Source organism: Vulpes vulpes, chromosome X (genome assembly GCF_048418805.1).
Source record: "Vulpes vulpes isolate BD-2025 chromosome X, VulVul3, whole genome shotgun sequence".
NCBI lineage: Eukaryota > Metazoa > Chordata > Mammalia > Carnivora > Canidae > Vulpes > Vulpes vulpes.
The window spans coordinates 44,398,618-44,410,624 of record NC_132796.1 but is presented as its reverse complement, the minus strand read 5'-3'; the positions used below and the strand labels follow the sequence as shown (position 1 = coordinate 44,410,624).

The 12,007-nt window shown below is 38.9% G+C and overlaps 1 protein-coding gene across 5 annotated transcripts in view; it reads right to left on the bottom strand.

Moving 5' to 3' along the window:
* Window positions 1–7,105, bottom strand: part of RRAGB (Ras related GTP binding B) — a 44,624-nt gene extending 37,519 nt beyond the window's left edge. Inside the window, exons 1-3 of one of the 5 annotated variants that reach the window (XM_025988395.2) lie at window positions 6,419–7,105; window positions 5,544–5,577; window positions 2,265–2,364 (exon numbers count right to left, since the gene is read on the bottom strand). In XM_025988395.2, the coding sequence (XP_025844180.1) occupies window positions 2,265–2,364; window positions 5,544–5,577; window positions 6,419–6,510 (226 nt within the window). In that variant the 5' untranslated portion in view covers window positions 6,511–7,105. The remainder of the gene's footprint in view (window positions 1–2,264; window positions 2,365–5,543; window positions 5,578–6,418) is intronic. The other 4 variants (XM_025988398.2, XM_025988396.2, XM_072743575.1 and 1 more) reach the window with 4 other exon arrangements.
* Window positions 7,106–12,007: the final 4,902 nt, after the last annotated feature.

Below are 12,007 nucleotides of genomic sequence, written 5' to 3'. Positions count from 1 at the left end.
ATATAATTTGCAAGATTCTGTTCATAATTTTTTAATGATGCTGCTAGATTACTTCAAAACTATTTCAAGTAGCTTGAACAGTTCTGAAATTTGGGTTGCATAACTATTTACTGGACTCAAGGTAGTAAATCAACTCTGCTGATCAGCCAAAACCAAAAATATAAATTGACTAGAAAATTGACTGTTGCTTCAGTAAAATGTACAGAATTTAAAACACAGAGAAAGAAATCCTCCAGGAATGGTGGCTATGGCACAATGGATAGAGCAGGGGCATAGAGCGACAATCCAGCTCTAACGCCTGTTAGTTGAGTAAGCTCAACTTCCAGGTCATGTATCAAAATGAAGTTAATATAACAACTAAAGTAAATAAAAAGGCATATAATAAACAGAAGCTTCCTCTAATCTACTAAAACCATATGACTATTAGATCCAGATTTTTAACTTGGAAGAATAGAAAAACAATTAAAATCTAGCAAACCAAGATATAAAGAAGTTTAGACAGGTACTTTCTAGAAGGAAGTCTCTCAAGGCATGACAGGCCATAGGATGCTTCCTGACCAAAATTTTTGAAGAATGACTTAGATGAAAACTAGATGAGATGCTTATCAAATGTACAAAATGCACAAAGCTAGGAAGAATAGCTAACATATCAGGTAAGATAATAAGCACATAAAATGAAAACAGATCTAATCTCTTTTTCTACAGATAAGGAAACTAAGGCCCTAAGAAATAATGAGTTTCCCTGGACTTCACAGCTAACAAACAGTGGGTATAGAACACAGATGCTAAAACAAAACTGGATAATTCAACAGAGATAAGAATTTATTCTTAGATTCAAAATATTAGCTGCACAAGAATCAGAAAAATTATATGTCTTAATAACAATGTATGTGAAAAGGAATTTTTTTTAGTATGACTCAGAATAATTAAAGCCACTCCAAAAAATAAAGCATAGGGGACTACACTGTGCTAACAGCAGCGTGAGGCCTAGAATAAGAGATATAATAGTCTTACTCTGCCCTGACCATATCACACTTTTATTCAAGTTTCAGCACTTTTAGAAAAAACACATTCAAAGTCTTTAAAATGTTTCAAAATGATGTCATATGAGGAATAAAGGGAGGAACTGGAGATGTTTAAATTAAGAAAGATAAGATTTGGGAAGCAAGGATAGCTAGGATAGACCAAGACATTAATCATACTCAAATATCTGTAGAGACTCAAAGGAACAGAAAGTGGACCAGCTAACAGAGATAAAGGAAAAGAGATCCAGGGTTCTAACTAAGAAATAGCTTTCTAACCATTAAAGCTGCCCCAACTATAAGAGTATATACTCCAAGCACTTTATGAACCAAAATGAGGTCTCCTTCTTTATATCCAGGGTAAAGTACAGAAGTTGTTTTTAAAATGTTTGTTTTTCTTGGAACCAGAGTGAGATACCCTATGAAGTAGTGGGGGACTTGTCCCTAAAAGTGTTCAAGATTCTAGAAAACCAAATCAGAAATCTTTAAAAGCCAGTAGGGCAATGCTTTCATCACTGAGAGGCCAAGGACCATGGCAGAATCCAGAAATGCCTGGATGCTATAAAACAAAATGGCATTACAGTCTATAGACAGAAGAGGTCTCCTAGAAGCACAGATCCACTGGACTCACAGCTATGTAAGCCCAGTTAGCCCATATTAAGAAGCCAGATTTAACATTCAAACAATAAAGTGCAATGAAACATTTCTCAAGTTAAAGCTGGAACTCCAGTGACAACATCTATGTGTATCTAGGAAGAGAAGCAGCAGAGTACACATCAAGTTAACCTCCCACCCACAGCTCTCTGACCCAGAATCTACCTTTTAATAGAACTAACTATAGCTTTAAAAAAAATCTTAGATTTTATTGTTATGCTTGTTACTACCTATCAATTAATTTCCCTTTCTATAATAAATTAAAAACAACCCCCCTCAAAAAAAACAAATAAGCAAACAAAAGGGTCCCTATGTTTGTTTAATAAAGAGCAGAATAAAAAAAACAAGTTGGACAAGAGTACCCCATTTGGTAAACAACCTAGAAAGAACCTCCCCAAGAGAGCAAGCAGTAATAACCAGAATTTGGCCACATGCCTCTGAAATGAAAAAAAAAAAAAAAAACAGGGAAAACATGCTCCAAAACAAATCTCTCAACCTCTGCATCCCCAAGTTACTGCAATCAAGTGTTTTATGTACATTATTAATAGTTAAGATCACCTGATTTTACAATAAGATAAAACATCTTACTTGTTGCACCAAGGCGACGTGTGTCTCTGGCAATATAATTTGCAAAGATAATAGATCTCATGCTGGTCTTACCAGACCCACTTTTACCCATCAACAGCACCTAAGGACAAAGTAAGAAGAAACAACAAAGTTAGAAATCTAGAGCAAATCAAATCTAAAGAGATCTATTTCTCTTGTACTTGATGTTTTACTGAAGTGACAGTACCAACAACCTGTTGCCGATACCTGTAACTACTAGTTCCCTGACCAATGGTAAATGCAGAGATACCTAAAGTTCCTGGAGCCAGGCACTTACCTGTCATGGGTCACACATATTCTTTGCAATAAAATCACATGAATTTATTATGCTAACCATTACACATTATCATATATTTAGAACTATGTTAGAGAAATAACAACTTGAGGAAATCGAATACTGATCTCTCATAATCTTTTTTAAAATTTTTTATTTATTTTTTTATGATAGTCACACAGAGAGAGAGAGGCAGAGACATAGGCAGAGGGAGAAGCAGGCTCCATGCTCCGGGAGCCCGATGTGGGACTCGATCCCGGGTCTCCAGGATCACGCCCTGGGCCAAAGGCAGGCGCTAAACTGCTGCGCCACCCAGGGATCCCCTGATCTCTCATAATCTAATGTGTCATGCACTGAACTACCTGGCAGGGGATTTCATTATAACTGAAAGTTCTTCCCTCTACTCAAGGTCAACCTTTCCACTTCTGCCCTTAATCTCATCCCTTCTACTTACTCTGATTTTATTCATTAACTACTCTGAATCTTTTTTTCTTTTTCTTTTTTAAAGATTTTACTTATTTATTCATGAGACACACACACACACACACACACACACACGGTGGGGAGGGGGAGAGAGGGAGAGAGGCAGAGACGCAGGCAGAGGGAGAAGCAGGCTCCATGCAAGGGAGCCCTACATGGGACTCGATCCCAGGTCTTCAGGATCAGGCCCTGGGCCGAAGGCAGCGCTAAACCGCTGAGCCACCTGGGCTGCCCTCTTTTTTTTCTTTTTAAGTTTCCCATGGCCTACAAGATCAAGTCCTTAAACTACATATAAAACCTTTCTTGATCTGGCTTTTCTACTCCTCTGCCCTCACCTCCTGACCCTCCTGGCCTAGAACTTATAGAGCCCAGCCATACTGAACTGAATCCCTTTATAACCCTTCCTACTGCTCCCAGAACTCTAGGGAGCCAGTTCTGTCTTTGCTTCATGGTGCACTCTCTGCTAGTAGCTTTCCATTCCTTTTTCTTCTTCAGTTAAGCTCCACTTATCCCTCAACACTTGGTTCAGTAACCATCTCCCCAAGAAGCTTCTCTAACCCCAATGCCCTAGGTTGGCTTAGGTGTGTCTCACCTCTTTCCCCCCATGGCACTCCTATAGCATTGCAAAGGCCATAATGCACTGCAGTTATCTGGGATTTTTTTTTTTGGTCTGCTTCTCACAAGACTCTGAGTTCTTGGAAGGGCAGGGAGAATCCCCTTTCTATCTCCAGTGCCTAACATATAACAGATGGTTAAAAATATGTTCATCAAAAGAATAAGAAAGCTATCTAAACAAAGATATAAAACAAGCCAGTTTTTAACGATGAGAACTGTCCAATGGAAAAGGTGGCCTTATGAAGGCAAACAGCCTTCACGTCAACATCAGCACCTAATAAAAACAGAAAACACCTATCAAAGATACTGTTGATTCTTACACTAGGAGGGAATTGGTTGAGGTGACTTTTCAGCCTTTTCAAACTTTAACATTTATGGACTATAGTTCCAATTACCTTGCTTTTCAAATGAAGGGGTTACAGGTTGTATCTTCAGTCCCAAGGATTTTTTTTAAAGTTCTAATTACAAATTAGAATACAGGGAATATTAATGAAAGTAATACTTTACTCAGGCTCAATTTAATCTAGTCATTGAGACACATAACTTTATCTAAGGAAATGTTACTGACAAGTCAAAGTAGTTAAAAATTGTTTTATTCTTGGGCAGCCTGGGTGGCTCAGTGGTTTAGCACCACCTTCAGCCCAAGGCCTGATCCTGGAGACCCGGGACTGAGTCCCATGTCAGGCTCCCTACATGGAACCTGCTTCTCCCTCTGCCTGCCTGTCTGTCTGTCTCTCTCTCTGTGTATCTCATGAATAAATAAATAAAATATGTTTTTAAAATTGTTTTATTCTTAATCACATAGCAATTTCTGGTATTTTTAGCTATGCTTGTTGACAGCATTTTTAGATAGGATTATCAAGAACATTCCTTTAGGAAATTAAGTTATATAACTGAATTTAAGGGTAAATATGGCATATTTCTTCTGTTTTTTTTATTTAACAAATCTTCAACTGCTTATGAAAGAGTAACCAACGATAATTGCGTTAAACACTAATGTACTTAAGTGCTTCACATTTACTCATTTAAACTTCATAACAACCCTATGAGATAGGTAATATTATTATCTCCATTTTACAAATAAAGAAACTAAAAGCCACAAAGATTTACTCCAGAATTGTGCCCTTATTGATTCTGCCTAAACCCCAAGGTAAGGCACAGTACCATAAGAACATAAGGGAGGGGTGCCTGGCAGTGCAGGCATGATCTCAGGGTCCTGGTGATCAAACCCCATGTAGGGCTCCCTGCTCAGTGGGGAATCTCCCTTCTCCTTCTCCCTCTGCCCCTCCCTCTCCTCATGCTTGTTCTCTCTCTCTCTCTCTCTCTCTCTCTCTCTCAATTAAATAAATAAAATCTTTAAAAAAAAGAGCACAAGGGAAGGAATGCTCAATTCCACCTGGAAAACTCAAAGATCTTATAAAGGTAACACTTAAGTTGGGTTCTACATAAATGTGCAGGAAGAGGCCTGCAGTGTAGTATTTGTGTATGGCTTGCACAAAATGCAAATTAATTTGTAAATTTGGAGAAAAGCAGATTCTCTTTGGCTATAATAGGGTGATACAGGGGTCACAGATCAGTTTAGTCAGGAACAGATTTCTTTTTTTCAGGAACAGATTTTTAAAGGGCATTCTATACTATGGAATCATTTCAATTTTATTCTATGGTTTTGGTAAAGTTATGAAAAGGTCTTAAGTATGTGACTGACCCAATTAGATTTAAATATTAGAAAAATCAAATCTGATAGCAAAGATGAAGACAAGAGTCAAAGAGAACACATAGAGGATTCCTGCAATGGTCCAGGAAAGATGGTATATATAAACCACAAATATATTTCCTGAATTGTAACTTCTTACCTTTACTTTCATGTATCTGGAGTACGTAATATGTCTTACCTTTTTCTTCATGGCTGTATTTGGTAGTACCCACCTGCAGATATAAACCAAAAGACAGTTTCCAGGGTCCATTGCCTTAGATTGGAATTTTAAAAATAAATAAATGTGGAGGTGCAAAAGAACATGTTTAGCACAACAGCTGAGTACAGCTGTATGAACTCAGTTAAAGTGGCTCTTGTTTTCCTAAATTATAAAACTGGGTTCAATCTCCCTATCCCCTAATTAAAATACTCAGGATATGACTCCTAAGAAGACTAGCCTAGTAATATAAATGAGCGAAAAAATTCAATTTTTTTTTACCATCCTAAAGAATTTATCAAAGTAACATATACAAGTGCTTTAATAAGCCAAAAAATATTACCTTATTTGATTGTCCTCTATTATTTTTAAGTTAGCCTATTTTTAAAATCTGGAAGTATGTTTAGCCAGCTGTCCTTCCAAGTCAGATTGCACTCCTTACAGGTACAAGGTATACACAATACAAATCTCAAATTCAGGTACAAAAAGGCACTAAAAGCACTTTTCAAGCCACTGTTCTCTGCCCCAGAAATACCAACCTTTTCCCTAGTCTTATCCTCAACATGATGTTAAATCTCCTATACTGATAATTCAAAGGAACTTAGAACTACCTTCTCAAATAGAATACCCCCCAAAAAACCTCAGGACTGATATCAAGCCCACCCCAAATGCTGTTTCTACCCAGTTAACCGCCAACCAGTCCTCTTGCCAGTTTATCCTGTCACCAAAAGCATGAAATCAATCAACCTTAAGGGTAAATGAAAGCAATTTATCATAGGTGGGGTGTTCTAATTCACAATATTATCTTCAGTTAGAACCCACCGCCTTTCAGGTTTGACATAATAAACTTCACCCACCCAAGCGATCCTTCTGGTTCCCCTATGGGAAGATCCATTCTTGGTCCCAGATTCTCTTTCTCCGTTTTTCTCTCAGAGTCAGAATCTTCCATCGTGCAACAAGTCCTTTCCAGTTCTTTCTAAACCGCAGTACTCTTTTCCTTTCTTTTTCTTTTCCTTGTTCACACCCTCAGTCGCCTATTTTTATTGCCTGTGGCCGCTAGGCCTGCTCTATTCTTGCCTCCGCCTTTGTCCACTGGGGACTGTTTTCCCCACGGTTACCTTAACCTCTTCGAACTTGGCCTCAAGGCAGAGCCGATTTGGCCAGCTCAAAGGCTAAATGATATGGTGGTTCAGAGGAAAAGACGGGGGATGAGTGGGAAGGGGGGGGGGTCGTGTCGAGTTTGGGCCTCAGGCCCAAAACGCAAAGGTGACTTCCCCCGCAAAGAGGTGGGGACGGCGGAGGTGGCAGAAAGAGCAGACCCGTACGGTAGGCACCAAGAGCCAAACGCTTCCGCCGGCTTATTGTTACCGAGCCTGGTCGCCGGAGAGCGTCCGCCGTTAGCGGCAGTTACAACCTAACCGCCAGCCCTGCAGGATCCCAGGTACCTCACCGCAGGCACGGACTGCAGGCCAGGATCACGTGGGCACCTGCCGTAAACCCGGACTCCGTCACGTGACTGCTGCTATCCAAGGGGCGGGTGAACTGGGAAGAATACCATAGAGACTGTGCGGGGGGGGTGGGGGTGGGGGTGGGGGGATAGAGTGCCGTCAGTCGCCGTCATGTGCTTCCAGCTCTCCCTAGGCCTTGAGCCGGTGGGGAGCTAGCTACCAGTATTTAGTCGCTTTCTTAATGGGCCTTCTTGGCCCAGCCTGTCAGGCACACAGAATTAAAGGGGAAGTTTTCAATTTCAGAACTTAAAGGCTAGCCTCTGAATGTGTGTGTGTGTGTGTGTGTGTGTGTGTGTGCGCGCGCGGTGGTCATCGTGGTGGTGGTGGTTTTTAACTGCTATTTTATCCTTAACATTTTTTGGTGAGGAAGGCCAAGCATTGTTTTTGTCTTCCTGTTAAGCCTTTGTATTCCTGTTTTTTATTACTAGTTCCTGTAACCAGACTTGTAATGAAATGAATTAATATATCCAAAGTGATTACAACTGTATTCTTCCACATACTAAGCACACAATGAAAGTTATTGCTGGGGCCAGGGATTTGTTGGGAATTTTAGGACACATACTCATCTCCCCCCTTGTTTAAAACTGGAAGTAAGGTAAATAAATTCTCATAGATCACAGCATGAAGACAGTAAAGTCTAGAATTGATAACTGAAGGGCTATTGTTAGGTATTTACATACTATAGATATAGAGACCTCCAAATAAAATGGCCAAAAAAATTCAGTTGTTGCTTCAGGAGAGGAGCAGGGGATAGGAAATGAGAGGACTAATGCTTCTCATCTTAAGTCCCTTTGTACTCTATCATCAATCATCTATCTACCTGTAGGTAGATGTATCATGTATATATGTTATTTAATAAGAAAGGAAAGGAAAAAAATGATGGAAGGGAGGGAGGGAAGAAGAAAAGTAAGAAGGGAAGGGAAACTGGATAGAACCAGGATGCTATCTGATTCAAGATTTCCCCAGTTGCAGGGCAGCCCAGGTGGCTCAGTGGTTTAGCACCACCTTTGGTCCAGGGCCTGATCCTTGGAGACCCAGGATCGAGTCCCATGTCAGGCTCCCTGATTGGAGCCTACTTCTCTCTCTCTCTCTCTCTCTCTCTCTCTCTCTATATATATATATATATATATATATATATATCATGAATAAATAAATTCTTAGAAAAAGAATTATATATATTATATATATAATTCTTTTTCTATATATATATAGAAATATCTATATATATAATATACATATATTATATATATAATAATAAAAGAATATATATATATATCATGAATAAATACATTCTTAGAAAAAGAAAGCCTTTAAAAAAAAGATTTCCTCAGTTGTGGTTCTATATGGTCCCTTCTCATCAGAACTGCCGTGCCTTAAGAAAAATTTATTTTATTCTGATCACAGCTTCCTTAGCCCTATCACTCCCTAGTCTCCTCTTTCCTTTCTATGAGCTGCCCCTAAACAAGCTCTTGTTCTGTTTTTTTTTTTTAATGTGGTGAAATATTTTGAGCCCCAAACCATGAAAACACTTTAGATTCATTACCCTCCATACCAGACAGTGAAAACACATTCTGAGTTAAAGCAGTGAAAGCAGACTTTATTCAAGAACTACTGACAATAGTGGGGAAAGCTGAGCTCTATTCCAATATGCACAGAGGTAATTGGGCCTTTTATTTATTTTTAAAAGATTTTATTTAGTTACTTATTTTAAAGAGAGAGAGAAGGAAGGAGAGACAGAGTGCAAGGAGAGGAGCAGAGGGAGAGACACAAGCAGTCTCTATGCTGAGTGCAGAGCCCCATACAGGGCTTGATCTCATGACTCTGAGGTCAGGACCTGAGCTGAAATCAAGAGTAGGAGGTTTAACGGACTAAGCTACCCAGGAGCCCCAATTGGGCCTTTTAAAGGGACAATGAGGAAGGGGGGAAGAACTAGGCCTCATTTGAGTCAGAGAAATGAAAAATTATAAAAGGTTGTTCAGAGTAAATATAATTAAGCTGTTTGTTAGCTGACAGTTATCAAAGTTAGGAATCTTCCTTCCCACAGAGACTTGAAAACAAAAGCCCGATCCTTCCTGGGATGGCTCTCAAGTCCTTGAAAAAGACATTTCTGAGTTTTAAGAGATACATATTCACAATTGTAAGCCCTTTATAGTAAATGATATGAGAAAAGTAGGTCAGGGGCCTACCATGAGTCTAGAACAAACAGTAAATTATCTTTGCTGTGTTGAGTTTTCTCAGTCAGACATTTTAGTGGAAGGTTGGGATCTACAGAGAGCTGGGGGTTAATCCTAGGGGTATGGTGAGTCTCTTGGTGCAGAGGTTTGGACAAAGTTATGTGCTGAGAGGTGTGCTATTCTCATTAATCCATTTTCTACAATCTCTCTGTTCCTCCCTACTCTTCTTCTATTTTTATTCCAGCTGTTATTATATCTGGTCTGGATAATTGCAATAGACTGCTAAGTGATTTTCCTACAGTGACAGCTCCAAAGTTGTTAGGAGTGGGAGGAATAATCTTCATCAGTCATCTCACCCCCCAAAAAGTATTCATTGGAAGTAATATGTGCACGTTATATAAAGGCGGCTTTCAAACATATCCTCCAGCCTGCACTACCACTAGGCATCACCAGCCAAATTGTTCCCTTACACTGTTCTATTATAGAAATTCACTGTCTTTCTGTTGCCAGTCTCCCTTTTGACCCCTCCAAACAATCACATTTATCTACCCAGTGTGACTATTTCCCTCAAGGTCCATGAAGAACAGATGAAGAAAGGGAGGGGGAAGGGATGAAGAAGAAAAGAGGGAGAAGTGAGGAGATGAGAAGAGGGAAGAGAAAGAGAAGAAAGGAGAAGATAAAGAGGAGTAGAAGGATGGGAGTGGAAGAAAGGGATTTGAAAAAAGATAGACGAAATTAGCCAGATTAAGAGTTAATTCCAAAGAAGTTGAATAAGACTGTTGATACATTGCATTTCTATATGGTCTGAAGGTTGAGATTCTGATTTCCACCCAGGCATCCTGGACTGCTTATTTTCACATTTTCATCGAAGAATCTTAGAGATAAAAAATAAACTTTGTGTTAAAATAATTTTTAGCTTTAATTATACATACTTTCCAAAAAGTGTTGGTTAAACTCTGCAGAGTTATTCATGCATCCATTTAGTAAATATTTATTGAGCAGCCATTCAGTTCCAGAAACTATAGACACTACATATACAAACTTCTCTCTATTTCCAGTCCTACCGCATGTCAGATGTTTATATCTGACACTTCAACACCACTATACTCATATACACATACACACACACATACAAATACATTATCATTTTGTCTATCCAGATCCCACACCATATTTTTTTCAACATCCATCTCAGCAAGAAAAAGTAATAGACCCCTAAGATCCAGTAAGATATGTTTCCTTATACTCCTTAAATTCATTCTAGTCACTTTTATCCTCAACCACATCCATGGATGCCCAATTTGAAACTGTTCCTCATAATTTCCCTCTCCTTTGTTTTCTCCACTCCCCTTTCTTTCTGTTTCCATAGCTCACCGATATTTACCAGAAACCCATGAGCTTCTTCCTCCTATTATTTTGAAACAGACTAGAACTTTCTGTTCTTCTCAACAAGGCTGGCCCTCAGAGGAAACTATTTTACCAGAGGCTAACTTGCTGGGTTTTATCAGTGTATAGCCTACCTGAGGAAAGGGAAATAAACAACTCCAGCCCACTTTTTGACAGCTCTTTCTTTCCATTCCCACCCCTTTTTTTGAAATGTCAGGAAATAATCTTCCAGTTAACTAGACTTACGGATTTGATTAATGAAGTTCTAAAGGAGGCACTTCTGGTTTCATACTCAACATGTTGGGACCCTAGGAGTTTCCACTCCATACAAACAAGTAAAAGCCTGAACAAGCTGAAAAATCAACAAATCTTAGATTTATCAGAGAAGTGACGTCACAGGACAAACTACTATCCCTAAAACTGGAAAGAAAAGCAGATGGATATGGAGAATGATAACTCTTTAGAGAAGAAAACCATACACAGAAACATCTGTAGGAACCACTATCAGGATAAAAAAACCTAAACAGTAATTGACAATTTGTTGGAGGATCAATGTGGCCAAGTCTGAGAGTTAAAAACTCCAAGGCAGCACAGAGAGAAGTCTCCACACTTTTGTGAATTTTACCTCCAGGAACTCTACTAGGTCTTCACAGTATCAGAGAAAATTATCTTCCTGCTACTGGAAGTGAGGTTTGAAGTGCCCATTTTGAAAAAAAAAAAAACCTGGAATTTTCTGTTCTCAACAAGGCTGGCCCTCAGAGGAAACTATTTTACCAGAGGCTAACTTGCTGGGTTTTATCAGTGCATAGCCTGATACAAAACTCCAGCCCACTTTAGACATACTTTTCCCACCCAGAGGAAAAAAAAGCCTGAGAAGCACTGGTAAAGATCACAGTCTAGAGACACGGGTTCAGCAAAGATAGACATAATCATAGAACTATAGATTGTAGCCCCTCAAATGCACACATACATTCATACCACCACACTACTGAAAACCTATTTGCCAAAGTCCCTTTCACCTCTACATTATGTCCACCTTTCAAAAAAATTACAAGTCATACAAAAAGGCAAAAACAAAGTTTGAAGAGACAGATAAAGGATCATAACCAGAGTCAGATAATGGCAAAAATTCTAGAAAACCGAATTGTTAATTTAAAATAACTATGATTAATATGCTAACGACTCTAATGTAAAAAAGCAGACAACATACAATAACTGATAAGTGATGTAAACAGAGATGGAATTCTATGAAAGAAGAAAAAAGAAATGTGTGAAATAAAACCACTGTAATAGAAATGAAGAATGCCTTGGTTGGACTCATTAGTAGACAAGACACAGCTGAAGAAAGAATCTCTGACCTTGAAGATATGTAAAAGAA